Source organism: Prionailurus viverrinus, chromosome B4 (assembly GCF_022837055.1).
Source record: "Prionailurus viverrinus isolate Anna chromosome B4, UM_Priviv_1.0, whole genome shotgun sequence".
Classification (NCBI taxonomy): Eukaryota; Metazoa; Chordata; class Mammalia; order Carnivora; family Felidae; genus Prionailurus; species Prionailurus viverrinus.
The window spans coordinates 73,299,457-73,314,946 of NC_062567.1; the positions used below are offsets into that span (position 1 = coordinate 73,299,457).

General features: G+C 56.5%; 2 protein-coding genes across 4 annotated transcripts; one reads left to right on the top strand and one right to left on the bottom strand.

Moving 5' to 3' along the window:
• Positions 1 to 585: 585 nt before the first annotated feature.
• Positions 586 to 6,983, top strand: TROAP (trophinin associated protein). 3 transcript variants are annotated; one of them, XM_047868426.1, is made up of 15 exons: positions 586 to 675; positions 928 to 1,082; positions 1,187 to 1,370; positions 1,885 to 2,042; positions 2,132 to 2,269; positions 2,457 to 2,539; positions 3,039 to 3,091; positions 3,567 to 3,679; positions 4,567 to 4,683; positions 4,791 to 4,874; positions 4,984 to 5,043; positions 5,299 to 5,433; positions 5,586 to 6,219; positions 6,482 to 6,675; positions 6,854 to 6,983. In XM_047868426.1, exons 2-15 carry the CDS (start codon positions 939 to 941, stop codon positions 6,899 to 6,901), a joined length of 2,145 nt encoding a protein of 714 aa, XP_047724382.1. In that variant the 5' UTR covers positions 586 to 675; positions 928 to 938; the 3' UTR covers positions 6,902 to 6,983. The 3 variants fall into 3 exon arrangements, with proteins under 3 accessions (XP_047724382.1, XP_047724384.1, XP_047724383.1); XM_047868428.1 differs by having other exon boundaries at positions 3,585 to 3,679; XM_047868427.1 differs by lacking the exon at positions 3,567 to 3,679 and having other exon boundaries at positions 4,567 to 4,874.
• Positions 6,984 to 8,063: 1,080 nt separating this feature from the next.
• On the bottom strand, positions 8,064 to 11,608 carry C1QL4 (complement C1q like 4). The gene is made up of 2 exons (XM_047867059.1): positions 11,061 to 11,608; positions 8,064 to 8,918 (listed from the first exon to the last, which is right to left on the bottom strand). Exons 1-2 carry the CDS (start codon positions 11,595 to 11,597, stop codon positions 8,739 to 8,741), a joined length of 717 nt encoding a protein of 238 aa, XP_047723015.1. The 5' UTR covers positions 11,598 to 11,608; the 3' UTR covers positions 8,064 to 8,738.
• Between the last annotated feature and the right edge of the window lie 3,882 nt (positions 11,609 to 15,490).

Consider the following 15,490-nt stretch of genomic DNA (forward strand, 5'->3'; position numbering starts at 1 on the left):
AGACCACACCCCGCCGGGTCGTGAGGCTCCTGCGAGGAAAAGATGGTTTATTTTTATTTTTATTGTTGTTAGGCTCCGTTCTATTCCATCCAGCCTTCTCTGTCGGTTTGGAAGCGCTTTCCCATCCCAGATACAACGCGCAGATATTTCCTATACGTGTCTGGAACTGCGTCCCCAAAGGTTAACGCTGCTCTCGGTCAGAGTGGCCTCTGGAGGGTCGGGCCAGCCTCCTACACCGTTAGCGTCTTTCCGGACGGACAGCCCCTCCCGCAAAGCCCCGAAAACCGTACTTGTCACAGCAGTTCCGAGATATCGCGAGAGTTCGCAGTGCCCGTTGCGGCCCCGACTTGGAGTGCCACGCCTTCTCCGGCCTCAGAATGCCCTCCTCCTTTCTCTTATCCCGCCTCCCATCCTGCGCTCCGCTCTCGGATTGGCTGACTGAGTCGGGTCAGCTTTTTTTCCAGGCCAGAAAGCGGCTCGACAGCTAGTCCTTCTTCTGGCCCCGCCTCCGAAGCCTGTGGATTGGACTGCTCAGCCAGGTGTCACGCGCCTCCGCGGGAGCGCAGAAGAGCCAATCAGGCGCTCGGCGTATTTTACAAACTGGGGAAGGAGCGCCGTAGAAGCCAGAGTCAGGAAAAAGCGGAGGCAGTGTGAGTGAGCCAGAGTGGTTCCGAGGTAGGTGCGGCATGGAGATCTTGGACGGAATGGGGACTGCGGGGCTCATAGGGAGGAGAGGCAGCTCCGGGTCCTGGGGTGAAAGAGTAGGCTCGGGATGTCTGGAGGTGGCACCCAGAACAGTGGCCTTGGAAGCGTCGGTCTTCTGGGCTCATGGGTTTGGGAGGAGGTGGGAGCTTCAGGAATGTCAGAACTGATGCGCCGAACTGGCTGACTGACCTTTGATCCCAGATCCTTTCCTCCCCATCTCAGTTGTAGCCGTCATGACCACCCTCCAAGCCACAAAGGAACCTCTCCTCAGGGGTGTATCTCCTACCCCTAGCAAGATTCCCGTACGTTCTCAGAGACGCCAGCCTCTCCCTACAGTCAAACCCCGCGTCCTGGACCAGGAGAACCAAGATCCAAAGGTAAGAAGGGCCTGGTGGGTGAAGACAGTAGCTACGAGGAGGCAGCACATACCAGCAATGCACCCCGAAGCTGAACCCCAGCTTTTTGTCCCCCTCTCCCTTAGAGACTGGTGCAGAAGCTCAGTATTCAACGCCCCGTCGACTCAGCCGGCCCCACGCCAAAAGTCACACATCAAACGGAGAAATCAGAAAGATCACTGGAGAGCACTCAGCTCCGGAACCCCTTGGAGGAACTGAGGCCTAGCCCTGGGGGACAAAATGTGGGGCCTAGGCCCCCTCCCCAGACAGGTACCTGTTGTAGGATCGAAAACACAGTCTCCTTGTGTGGAGGTGGGGGAACGGCCTTTGTGAACTTTCCACTACCCTGATCTGCTTACTGTAAGAGTCTTGGAACCTGCTCCTGGAAAACTCTCTACTCTTAGAAGCCCTCTCCTTCCTTCAGCAAAAGGTCATCTCTTCTAAAGCCTTGTCCAGCTTCCTCAGTCACAACCAATTGCTCTGTGTTCTCGTACTTTGTAGTACTTCTTTTATAACATGTCCATACTTTGGCTTGAGTCTGTTACCTCTCTGTAGTTTGATGGTAACTTCTGGAGGATGGAGGCTGGGCTTTCTCATTCGTCTCTGAGCTCCAGTGCCTAGAATAGTATCTTACATAAAGTAAAGTTCTATGAATTTTGCTGAACTGAGTTCAATAATATGAGTCTCTTCAGCGCCCTCTTGTACCTCTAGGTAACTATACTCAGGTCCGTGGCCCCTTAGCCTTCCTCCTTCTGGTTCCTTTTCACTTTTCCTTCTCTTGCAGAGGCTCCAGGGACCGTAGAGTTTGTGGCTGACCCTGCAGCCCTGGCCACCATCCTGTCAGGTGAGGGGGTGAAGAGCTGTCGCCTGGGGCGCCAGCCCAGTCTGGCTCAGAGAGTACTGGTTCGAGGGAGCCAGGGAGGCACCATCCATAGAGGCCAGGTAATAAGACAGGATATGAGAAAATCAGGCTGGTGTGGACTGAGGACAGACTCCTGAGCCTGTGCTGACAGCCTCTTTTGTGGTGTCAGGGTGCCCGGGCCTCTGCATATTTAGCCCCTAGAACTCCCATCCACCGACTGGACCCTGCCAGGGCTTCCTGCTTCTCGAGGCTGGAGGGACCAGGACCCCGCGGCCGGACCTTGTGTCCCCAGAGGCTAGAGGCTCTGGTGAGTGCTCTTGAGGGGCTGATACTCAGTGCTTCTGGGAGCTCTTTCCGGGGACAAAGCTGAGCTTTAGGAGAGAAGATACCTCATGATGAACCAGAGGGTTGTGGAGGCTGATGGGGCTGGTGGAGGCTTGAAGTTTTGAGGTCCACCTCTGACTCTGTTTTTTTCTCTTTCTCCCATGGGTCAGATTCCACCTTCAGGACGTTCCTTTCACCCCTCTGCGCACCCCAGTTTCCAGGAGCTAAGAAGAGGGACAGGTGGCAGCAGCCGGTGAGGAAGAAAGGATCATTTAGAAAAGAATGATCCAGTGTCTGATACAGGGGTCCCTCAGAGCTAGCGTCTTCCAGTAGCTTTAGGACTTCCCACCAACCCAGAAGGGAAGAGGGAAACTTGTGGCTGCTTAGGGTGAACCCTTGGAATAGGGTTCAGCCTCCATAGCCAGGCTTTAGTATGACACGAGTTTTTTTGGGTGGTGGGGGAAGAAGGAACAGAAATGAGAAATGCTATATCTCTTTTGCTTAGTGGCTACAGCGTAGATGATGGCAATAAATGGAATTTGGGGTTGGTTCAGCATTTACTAATTGTGTAAGCTTGCCCTAACCACCAAGCTTCAGTTTTTTTTTAATCGGTCAAATATGGATAATGTTTGTATCATTAGAGGTGGTTGTGCGAAGAATTAAATGAGATGATGTTTGTAAAGCACTTAGCAAAGTGCCCAGCTCATACTTGGTACTCAGTGACTGCTAGCTGCTGTCCTTATTGTCATCAGGACTTCAGTGAGCCAGACCTCAGGATTACTCCTGGAGACCTCAGTTCAGCCTGGTGAGTTTGTGTGGCCATGGGGAGAAAACAGGGGCAGATGGGCTGTGTGCAATCGGGAGCAAGACGGGAGGGTCAGGGTGGGGGGTGGTGGAGAGAGGGGAAGGCCACATCAGAAGGAACCAGAAAGGAAGGGACCTTGATATGCTAGAGGTTGCCCAGTTGCCCTTGGGTAAAAGGAGGTGGTCCCCACTTCAGCCCTCTCTCTGCCACGTCCTATGAGATTTACCTTCCACTCACTGTTCTGTCCTCAGCCCTAAGAGCCATCATCACACCCCTAGCCCACTCAGGGTGTTCAGATTAATAAGTGATTACTGAGATAGTGCTGGGCTCCAAGGGGGTGCTGGATGTGTCCCCACCTCTGATGGTACAGTGGGGGCTGTCCAAACCCGCACACCCTCTTTGGAGGTTGCAAAACCCTATGCCAGACATCGGTGTCTGTTCTAGACACTACAGCAAATTTCCTGTCTCCTCATAGCTCCCTCTCTCCCTGAAGGAGAACATGAAGTTGTTACTCACTCTGATGAAGGAGGAGGGGGCCCCCTAGGTCTGGCCCAGCGGGTACCATTAAGAGAGATAACCCACACCAGGGTGAGATGGGTCCCTTCTGGGATGGGGAGAGGCGGGGGAGGTGTTTGGGGGAATTCTCTGGCAGCAGCCAGCCCTGAGGATTGTGGGTGGGCCTCGGGATGCTAGCTGAGTCTGTGTTTGCCCCATGGGCCCAAGGCCTCTCCAGAGGGGGACTAGCCTCTGTTTACCAGGTGTCAGGAGCCTGGGGCTGAGAGGTCACAGTCCGGTATATATTTGTAACACCATCAGATCAGTGCTGAGAATGAGACAGACCTGACATTCATTCACTCCACAGTACTCTAGGTTCTGGATACACAGTAGTCAATAAGTTTATATTCTAGAAGGGGGAGACAAAAAATAGACCCATATGTAAAATATGTAACATGTCAGGCGGTGGTGATAAGGTTAAAAAAAAAAAAAAAAAAAGCGGGCGCTGAAGGGGTTGTGGATGTAGGGGAGGAGGGTATGGCAATTTCAAATAGATTGGTCTGGGCAATCACATTGAGAAGATGAAATTTTAGTGAAGACCGAAAGGAGCTGGGGGAGTGAACCATGCACATATCTGGGAGAAGGATGTTCCAGGCCAGAAGAACCGCAGATACAAAGGCCCTGAAGAGGGAAGGTGCCTCGTGTGTTTAAGAGGACTCCAGCCAGGCAGAAGCAGAGTAAGGAGGATGACAGGAAGTGAGGTTAGGGTGATGGCAAGATCCCATCGGGTAAGGATTTATAAACCAGTGTGAGGCCTTGGCTTTTGCTTGGATTGAGTGGAAAGCCATGGAGAGGGGTGATGAACAAGGGAGAGACAGGATTTGATTAGGTCTTAATAGAATAGTACTGGCTGCTGTAATGAGAAGACATAGGAGTGCAAAGGGGGAGTGATCCTTCTTCCACCTCATTCCTCCCCACAGGACGGCCGTGCCTCCCACCTGATACCCTCCCCTGGCCGTGTGGTGCCACCTTCCATCGCCCATCCATCACCCTTTGGACAGGCTCAGCGTGTACCCTCGCCTCGCACCTCAGCTCCAGTTTGTATCCACAACTCCTGGGGGCTGGGCGAGGGCAGAACAACCTGGCTGGGATCCCTGCTCAGTCTAGGTTTTGTTCCTGCTTAACCATCCTCCTCTCTCCCCAGACCTCGTATTCAGTTTTGCGGCGTCTTGCCGTTCGCCCCAAAACCCAGTTCACACCCATCCTGTCGGCCCCCAGAGTTCAGCAGGTAAGGGAGAGCGGAGAGAGTGGGGGCGGGTAGCTGGCATAGGTCAGGGCAGGGGAGGAAGGGAATGGATGGGTACAGAGAGAGCTATGATGTCTCACTTCTGTCTCAGGCCCAGTGTTTGAGTGGCCTCTCCCCTCAGTCTTGCCCTGAAGACCCTGCCCTGCCCTGGGTAAGTATCTGAAGGCTTTCCATGCTGAGATCCCGCTCTGTGTCCTGTTGGCCTGAGCCCAGCAGTTTCAGGCACGTGGGCTCTCTGGAAAAGCTACCAACTCTCCAACTCTCCCCGCTCCTCTGCTGCCCCTCCTAATCTCTGTTTAGGGCCTCTCAACTAACCTGATTCCTTCTTTGTGGACCCCTTTGTGGAACCTGGTCTTCCTGCCCCAGCCTGGCTTCCTCACACAGCCCCTCCCCTCCCCTGTGGCAGGAGCAGATTGCAATCCGGTTATTTGACCAGGAGAGCTGCGTGAGTTTGCATGAGGGTCCTGGGAAACCCACCGTGGCAGCTCCTCATGGACCCCACCCTGGCACAACCCCCAAGCTCCAGGAGCTGAAGATGCAGGTGGGTCTGTGGGCAATAGCTTTGATGCCTGATTGGCCGTGACGCACCAGGGAAGGGGATGCAGGAGAGGGAAGTATGGGAACAGGACAGTGTGGGTGGAGACTTGAACCCACACACTGACATCACCCTGGGTACTCTTCTCCCACTCACAGCGCATCAGTATCCTGCAGCAGCTGTTGCGACAGGAGGTAGAAGGGCTCACAGGGGGCAAGTGTGTCCCCCTGAATGGAGGCTCCTCTCTGGATATGGTTGAACTTCAGCCCCTGCTGGCTGAGATGTCTAGAACTCTCAATGCCCCAGAGAAGAATTCAGGGGACTTACACCCTCCCGGACTGTTACAGAACCCTGGGCTACCAAAGCCCTGCCTCCCAGAGGAGTGTGGGGAACCACAGGCCTGCCCAGGAACAAAGCTGGAGATAGCTCAGCCCTGCCCTGCAACAGAGCCAGGGCCCCCAGAGTCCAGCCATAGCAGGGAGCCTGGGATACCAGAATCCCCTGTCCAGGAACAGCCTGAGGTATCAGAGCCCTGCCCTCCAGTAGAGCCTGGACCCCTTCAAGCAGACTCCCACGGGCAGACTGGACTCCTAGAGCCCTCCCCTAGGATAGAGCCTGGGGCATCAGAGGCCTGCTTCCTGGAACCTAGAAGTCCAGAGTCCAGCCCACGGCCCTGCTGCAGTCCGTGGGCACCAGCCACCACCAACCTGATCTTCTCCTCCCAACGCCCACTCTGTGCCAGCCCCCCTATTCACTCACTCCGGTCACTGAGGCCCCCAACAGGCCAGGCAGGTAAGGAGTTGGCTAGAAGGGCTTGTGAACAAAGGAGGTCCTCATCTCTTACTGGGAGCGGGCCCCCACCTTGCACCAGCTGGTCCCATTGCTTGCATTTCCCCACCTACCCTGCCCCAGCCTGGTGCTCTTTCGGGAAGAAGGGAAGAGTTGCGCCTCGAGCTGTGTGCTGCTCTTGGCCCTTGGTGGGGGAGTGGGGAAGCGCTGGATATGACGGGAGTTTAGAGCCTGCCCTCAAGTCTCTGTGGCCCTCGGCCCTCAGGCCCCAGCAACCTGGCCCCTCGAACCCTGGCTCTGAGGCAGCGCCTCAAAGCATGTTTGACTGCCATCCACTGCTTCCACGAGGCCCGCCTGGATGATGAATGTGCCTTCTACACCAGCCGAGCCCCACCCTCAGGCCCCACCCGGGTCTGCACCAACCCTGTGGCCACATTACTTGAATGGCAGGACGCCCTGGTGAGCCTCCCATTCACAGCCAAGCTGTGCCTGCACAGCAAGCCTGTGGAAAGTAGGGTGGTGTGGGGAGAGGGAAGGCAGGGGGGCGGGGAAGCCTCTGCTTCTTTACAGTGGTCAGTGGGGAAGGGTTGACTACAGTTCAAGGATGGCTGGGCTGTGACAAGGTCTCTCTCTCCAGTGTTTTATTCCAGTTGGTTCTGCTGCCCCACAGGACTCTCTATCATGATGCGTCCACATCCTGTCCTGCCATGCGCCTTCCTTTTAGCCCTTATTTATTATCCTTCAATAAAGTTTCTTTTTTTATTTTATTTTTTTAATGTTTTATTCTTGAGAGAAAGAGAGACAGCATGAGTGAGGGAGGGGCACAGCGAGAGAGGGACACAGAATCCGAAGCAGACTCCAGGCTCTGAGCTGTCAGCACAGAGCCCGACGCGGGGCTCGAACTCACGAGCCGTGAGATCATGACCTGAGCCGAAGTCAGACGCTCAACTGACTGAGCCACCCAGGTGCCCCTTTTCTTATTTTAAATGTTCATTTACTTATTTTGAGAGAGAGCAGGGAAGGGGTGGAGAGAGAGAGAGAGAAAATCCCAAGCAGACCCAGGGCTTTCAGCTCAGAGCCTGACTCGGGGGCCTTCCACAAACCCGAGAGATCATGACCTGAGCCAAAACCACGGGTCAGACGCTCAACCAACTGAGCCACCCAGGCGCCTCAATAAAGTTTCTAAAGTGTCCAAATGTCTGTTTCCCTCCCAGCTGACCTAGGCCAGCTACGACTGTTGCTTTCCAATTGCCCACACGGTGGCAGTGTCCTCCAGCTTAGAGGCAGGCCCTGGGCTCCCCCAGGCTCCCTCACCTAAGAGCTATCCTAAAGGCAGACCGCTCCTGCCCATCCCCACCCCTCAGCAAGCTCTATGAGTGTGTGTGTGTGTGTGTGTGTGTGTGTGTGTGTGTGTGGTGGTAGGGACCGGAGCGGGGGGCAAATGTGGGCCTTTGGGGACCTGTTCTTTTTGCTTCTTGATATCAATGCCACTCCTAGGAGCCATCAGCAACTCCCCAACCCCTAGTGCTCCTCTTATAAGTCCACCTGCATCAGGCCAAAAGCAGAAGGACCAGATCCATATCTCTGGAATCCTCCCTTGTTAGTGTCATTCTGGCTGGTGTCTCCCTACAGTACAAGGTCTCCAAGCTCTCCTGAAGCTGATACTCCTCCCTTCCCATATCCGAGCAGAAGAAGCCCTCCTCTTTTCCACCAGAGACAGACCTTGCCAGGAATAAGTAAACCTTTACCTCTGGCAGAGAGTGGTAGGGCGGGAGTCCTTGAAAGGAGTGAGGGAAAGGGTCAGCCATTTTTCCCCACGCTGTGCACCAAGTTAAGAGGCACACACATTCTCCAACTTTGCTTTATTGGAAGAGGCAACAGCAGCTGTAGCCCCAGGGCCTAGGTGGAATGGGGGTGAAATGGGGACTGTACAGAATGAGTTTTAAATGCTAGGAAAGAATTCACTCCTTCCTCCAGTTCACAGGAAGGCTACCAAGACCGGGGCCTGGAGCCTGAAAATGGGGATGAGGGAAGGAGAGAAAGTTGTGACAGAGGACGAGCCTGACCCCTCCAAACGTTTCCTGTCCTCCCACCTAGATGGGCTCCTGTTTCTGCTCTCCATCCCCGCACACACACCACCACCACCAAATGCCGGGGCTTCCTTTCTGCTTGCAGCTCCGGGTGGTGAAGCTGTTCCCCAGCTCCTAGCAGAAGAGAGGGCCCGACCTCCGCCCCTCTCGGATCAGCTTTGACAGGCGCGCACTCCGAAGCCGGCGGTCCCTTCCCGAGCCGCTCTGCTCCTCCTTAGCCCGGCTTCCTCCTCTCCCCGGCCACTTAGACCTCGGAGCGTCCCCGGAGCGCCAAGAGTCCGCCCAGCACGGCCGCCTCCGGGAGCGGGAGGGTCTGCCCCACCGCCAGGCTCTCGAAGGATAGGATGGCGCCTTGGGTGGGACCGGCTGAAGGTGGGTGAGGAGGGGAGCGGAGGCGAAGGGCGAGCGGGGGCGCGGGGGATGGGGCCCTGCTCAATCCGGGTAGATGATGAAGCCAGAGAAGGTGCTGTACTTGTTGGTGTTACCGCCGTGCACCTTCCCGCCGTCCAGCTTGATGAAGACTTCGTCGCCCACATCCAGGTGCAGGATGACGCTGTTGCTGGCGTAGTCGTAGTTCTGGTCCGCGTCCTGAGCAATGGCGCTGGCCCGGACCTAGCGGGGGAGAACAGAACAACCCACTCACGCCCCGTGCGGAGCTGAGGGTGGAGAGAAGCGTCGGGCGGAGTAGGCGCAGCTGGGCCTGTGAAGGCGGCGCGAGGGTAGCAGGCTGCAGGGGCTGGGGAGGACAAGGAGAAGGCAGGAGATCGCTGAGCTTCCCAGGCACTGCCATTTACCAGCTGTGCGACTCGGCCAAGTTTCACGCCTGCTCTGGTCGTCAACGTGAATTATAAGATGGGAGGTAATAATAGAGCCTACCTCATAAGGTTATTAGGATTAAGTGAGTAACTACGTGTGAAATGTGTTAGAATAGTACTTAGCACCTAGATAGCACTATATAGGGTTTGCTATTATTTAAACAATAAAATTAGGCTGTAGGATAACTTCTAAAATTCTGAACCTGCTCTGACCTCCTAAACTTGGATTCCCTCCCTTCAGTGATAGGGCACAGGTGTGTCTGTATGTATGCAAGCAAGGGTGCGGGCCATGGGAAGGTGCAATGATGCATTCTCGCCTCTGGGTGCCCTTTCCCCTTCTAGCCCCCACCTGCGCCATGACATGGGGGTCGCCTTCTGCCCCAACAGGTAACCCCTCCTTCCCTCTGGCCTCGCTGCTGGTCGCCTCCGGCGCCCAACCCCTTCCCCAGCCCCCTTCTTCCCGTCCCGCGGGGGCTGGTTATTAACTCATTAATTATTCATCATTATTCTAATCACTATTTACCGTCCCCAGGGCCGCAGCGCCCGCGCCGCAGAATACAGAGTGGGAGCCGCGGGCCCCCGCTCCCTCAGAAACCGGCACACTCTAGATAGACACTTGCCCCCTCCAACTGCTCACCGACACCCTGCATAGACCACACACACCTACTCAGTGCCACATGCACATAGACGCTGCTCTATTTTCACACCTTGGCACCCTGCACCCACAGAACCTCACATCACGCACACACGCTCTCACTCCCTTACACACATACAGCCCTCACTCCCATACAGACACACATACACACTCTCTTTTCTTGGGTTCCTGGGGTGACCCTGCTGGGAGGAGACCCCAATGCAGTGCCTACTAGTCCTGGAGCTGGAGGGTGCGGCAGCCGGCAGCTGTAGCAGGACTTGGGTTCAGACACCAAGACCAGCAGGCCTGATGCACCACGGTCAACACCACCCCATGGTGCGGGGCATTCGGAGGTCACCGCTCAGCCCCAGTCTTACCTCCTGCGATTTGTGGGGCCCAGGCACCTCCCCAACCCCCGCCCCTGCGGCTTCTCGTTCCCTCTATGTGTGTCCCGGCCCTCCAGCTGAGTCCTTGGAGCTATTCTCCCAAGCCAAGGTGGCAGTGACTCCGACTCTGACCACAGGGGCAGGGAGTAGCAGAACCTGGAGGCCAGAGGTTGCCAGGGAAGATGTGGGGCCTACAGAACCAGGCCTGGGGCCAAAGCTTCTGCTTGATCTGCCCTTTGCCTCTTTCCCCCTCCAAATCCCTTCTGTCATGCCGCCTGGCTGGCCCCTGAGCTGCCACATCATTTCCACCTCTGCCTACTGACTCAGTATTAGTATTAGGGAAGGCCAGCTGTAGAATTGGTCCCAGGCCCTGGGCGAATGCGTTCTTTTTTATGTTCTACTCAAAAATCCAAGCTAAATGCCCCCACATGAGAACAGCTGCTGACAGCCCATGGCCAGAGATCCGGATTCCATTCTAATTTGAAGGAGCCAGACTCCAGGTAACTCGACCATGGTGAGGCTGAGAAACCCAAAAGCCAGAAGACCTGTCTCAGGAGAGAGGGTGACTAAAGACAGGATAACTGGCAGGGAAAGACACCAAACAAGTTTGGTGTAGGGTTGCCTATATAGTTGGAGTGTGAAATAGCAGCTGTAGAGACATTAAGCTTTGTGTCCCGAGTTCTGATTCTGACACCATTCCTCATGCTCGTTGAGACCCTGGGCAGGTCATTTCCTTTCTTTGGCGGCTAATTCCTCTTTGGCTAGATGAAAGGATTCATAAATTATTGGCAGCCTGGCGTTTCTAGACTCAATGATGTTGTTGGGAGAGGGGTTCGAATGCAGCCCTCCAATGTAATGAGTGCAGGGAGATCTAGAAAGCTACCCTGTCGCCTCTGGGCCTGGGGTGGGGGCATCTCACCTGTCCATTCTTCATCAGGTCGGCCCACATGCTGGTGCCGTCACCGCCGCGCATGAGCACATGGTAAGCGAAGAAGTAGACACCTGGCATGGGGCAGGTGAACTTGCCGCTGGCCGCCTCATAAGCGTTTCCCACGTTGGTCACCACGTCGTCGAAGCGCAGCACCTCATAACCTTCGTGTGGCCGCCGCAGACCCGCGTAGAAGGCAATGCGAGGCACGTAGCCGGCAGGGGGCGCCACCCCGCCAGGGCCTGGGCCGGGAGGACCTGGTGGACCTGGCCTGCCCGGCTCTCCTGGAGGCCCTCTGGGACCTGGGGGTCCCGGTGGCCCTCGCAGACCTGCCTTCCCGCGCCTGCCCACCTCTCCCTTGGCGCCGGGAGGGAAGGGGGGCACGGAGGAGGGCGCGCCGTCGGGTCCCGGGCCTCGAGGCCCGTGTGGGTCGCACACCATGCGGCAGCGACCCAGCATCTCATAGTGCGCCGGCCCGCGGGAGCTGTGCACCAGCAGCGGAATGGCCACCAGCAGCAGCAGCACCATGGCCACCCCGACGGCCGCGCCCGCCACCCGCTTGCGGCGGCTCAGCCGCGACGCGGCCAGGGCCAGCAGATCCTCCTCACTCTTTGGCGCAATGGCGGCGGAGGCCCGGGGCTCTCCGCGGGCCCCGGAGGCGGTGGCCGGGCTCGGGCTTGGGTCGGGACCCCCCCGACGGCTGCGCCCGGCCCCCCCGCCCCTGCGGGCTCCCGCCTCAGCGGTGCCGTTCCCCAAACCTTCCGTCAAGGCGGAGGTTCCCCCCCCACCCGCCCCGTAAGTTGGGCCAGGGGCGTCCCGACGGTTCAAAACCCGCGGTCCTCTATTACCCTCCTGTGCAGCCTAACGTCCCCGGGCGCCTGAAATCAGCGGCTTCTCGGACGGCTGGTTTCTTACAGATCTAGGATGCCTGCTTTCCGGACAGCTGCCTTCTCAAGGATGGCGGCGCCTAGGTCCCCGGCTACCCAGACGGATCGCTCCCGGCCGGAGCAGGGGACTACTCTCCGCTCTCTGGACGTCCCGGGCTCTGCGCTGCGGGTGGCGCCCACCGGACGCGACCTCCTTGGAGGTTTGCGCTCTGGTTCTTGGAGAGCACTGACGCGCCTCTCTACCCCAGCCACGGCCCCAGACCCTGCTAGAGCCTGGCCCCGCGTTTCTCCCCAGCTAGAGCTCTCCCTCTCTGCGTCCCTAACCTTCCTCCCCTCCCTCCCCGGGGCGGCAGTGCGGGTGGTGTGAGCCGCTGCGCGGCGGGAGCCTCTATAAGCGGCCCGGGGCGGAGCGACCCCTGGCGCCCAGAGTGGGAAGCGCGGGGGCGGGGCAGGCAAAGGCCCCCACCCGCGTCCCCCCAGCTTCTCGGTGCCTGCCTGGTTCTGAGCGGATTCTGCAGGGGTTCGCTGCCCCCACCCTATCCTTACTTTCACCGCACCCAGAGTTCGGTATTCCTGGATTCCAGAGGAAGCCAGAAATAGATATGGGATAAAAAAAGGGGTCTAGATACACGCAGAAAAAAAAAAGACAGAGGTGGATTCCAGAGCTAAAAAGCGCCCTCCACCAAAAGAAAAGAAAAGCCCACAAACATACAAGAAGGGTGAATAAAAGAAATTCGCCACCCCACGCCCCTCAGTGCCCGTGACCCAATAACATTTGGTAAAGGGTTCAATGAGTACATGTTGGCCTGAACTGGAAAAGGCAAATTTCCAGCCACCTCCACCCTCGACCCCAGTGTTGGTGGGTGGGGGTGGGGGGAGCGCAGAGCAGAGGGTGAGGGAGAGAGAGAAAAAACAGATCAGTCTGGGGGAGCGAGCAGGAAACCGACAGGAAAGCAGAGAAGGAGCGACAGAGACATCAAAGAGACAGAAAGCCAGCTAGAGACGCAGAGACAGAGACAAAGCTTCGAAAAGAGACTAACTGACAGGCCCAGGAGGGGGAGAGGGGAGAGACAGAGACAGAGAGAGAGAGACAAGAGCTGAGACAGGTTGACAGATCGAGAGAGAAATGTAAATGGCGCGCTGCGGAGAGACACCCAGGTCCGTGTTCGGACTCCAATGTGACATATCAACTGTGGGGAAGATGCGGGGGCGGGGCGGTTTTTCCAACAGAGTGGTATGCTCTGGGTCTGTGCATTGTGACAGTATGCTGGCAAGTGCGGTCGGGCCATGGGACCCCGGTCTGGTGTGTTCCTGGGTGAGTGGGATTGTGGATTGTGTGTTGTCTTTGTGTGTGTGTGTGTGTGTATGAGGGCTGGTTGAAGGGAGGTTTCTGTATTTGGCTTCCTCTTAGTCTCTACATGTGGGACCCCACGAATGCCATCTCTTCTTAGGACTGAAGAGTAGAGAACCTGCTGGGGAGAAAGAGTCAGAAAGCAGCTATCGGCTCACTTGTCCTGCCCTGCCCAGCCCAGCCCAGCACCACCCCTGCCCTGGTCCCAGACCTTGTCCAGCCCCAGCATCTCTGCCTCTTTTCCCTTCCTAAAAGTCTGTGTTTCGATGGAAACCCAAAGAAGCTGGTCCCCACGTAGCAAATGTTTGAGGAAGGGATTTGAAGTTGGTGATGCAAATTAACACAACTAAAATGCAGATTAAATGCTGGGCGCCCTCCTGTGAGAGGTGACAGTTTCTGTCATTCCGAGTGACCAAGAGGGGACCCAAGCTTTGATAGATCCCTCTCTGTGAGGGGTCAGGGTCCATGAAAAAAGCCAGTGGCTTCATCCTTCTTTAGGGTCTGGCACCTCTGGGGGAAATTTCTTGCTCACAAGGGACTCCAGGGCCAGAAGTTTGGAGAAGGGGCAAAAGTGAGGATGTTTGGAGACCCTGGAGGTGTGCAGCTGCAAAGGACCTCTTATCGACTAGGATAGGCCAGGACTGTGATATATAGGAATAAGTTGTGCAAATGGAAGGCACAGGGCACACCAAGGCATGATTATTGGGCAAAAGATGATCCCCTCATCTCATTCTCCGTACCCCTTCCCTGCACCTCCCATCCCATAATGGTGCAGGAAGAAAGAGGTTGCTGAGGCTGGGCCAGTGTCGAGAGAGGCCCCTACATGCTTGAAAGGGTTGGAAGAGAAAGGATTGGCAGTCAGTGGGGGAGGGGCCTCCTCCTCCAACCATAAATACAAATTTTATTCAAGGTCTTTGTCGCCATTTGTCTTCCTCGGGGGGCTGAGGGCCATGTCGGCCCCGTGCATGTCTAATTCCGGAACTGCTCCCCCAGGCTGGATGATGGATGGATCAGAGAGGAGAGAGCAGGCCAGGGCTCACGCTGGCCTACCCTGCCCGATCTTCAGGCCCCTTCGTCCCCAGGTCCTGCCACCCTCTCCTTCCTCCTCCCTCCTCTCCTGCCCTCCCTCCACTGACCAGAAGCCCTCACTGCTCAGCCCCACTCCCCACCCCACTCTCCTACTCACCAAGGCCCTCTTTTTGAGCCCCTCACCTCAGCCCCTTTCAGGTCCCAGCCCTCTTCTCTCTGGAGCGTCCCTTCTCCTCCCGTCCCCAGCCCAGGCTGTGAGCTGCGGTGACCAGCAGGGCTGCAGGCGGCAGCGGGTCTGTGTGGTGGGGGGAGCAGGCTTGGCTCACAGGGAGCCGAGGGGCCAGCTCCATGAATTTATTCATGTTCTGTTGCTCTTTCCCCACGCTCTGGAATGAAGCTGCCAGCTCACCAGGTCCTTATTGCTTCCCCTGCAGCTGTCACATTCGGCCGAGGAGGGACCTGGGTAGGGTCAAGGCCGGCCGGTGCTCCGGGGGCCAGGAGCCAAGTGTCTGGGCTCAAGAGGAAATGCCAAGGCCCAGGCTGGGATCTGGGACAATTTATCCAGAGCTCCTCAGGCAGCCAAACTGGGAGGCCCCAAGAAGGTGGTGTGGTTGGGAGTGGGAAGTAGGCAGAGAAGGGTCTGCTACAGGACATAGCAAGGGCTGTGGAGGTGAGGATGAGTCTGATGGGGGAATGGGAGGAGAGAGGAGGCCTTTAAAGAGTCCCCTAGACTCCCCTATGTAAAAGCACAGCCCAGGAGCGCCTGCCTGGCTCAGTCGGTGGAGCATGTGACCCTTGATCTTGGGGCCATGAGTTCAAGCCCCACATTGGGCATGGAGCTTACTTCAAAATAAATAAAATAAAAGCACAGCCCAATCTGAATCTTACCTTAACCTCCATCCTTGACTCTGCACTAACCCTGATCCTAATTCCAAATTATACACTTGACTCCTCTTCAATCCTAAAATGAATCCTAACTCCATAACCTGAGCCTAAATGGAACACATCTCTTGTCTCTCTTGCCCTGGAGCCCAGGGGTCTCCCAAGAATTTCCCCCAGAGCTTACAGCCAGGTGTGTGTCAGAGTTCTGAGGACCAGACTTTGGATTAGCATGTGATTAGCATATGATTTGCATGTGATATGTGCCTTCTACT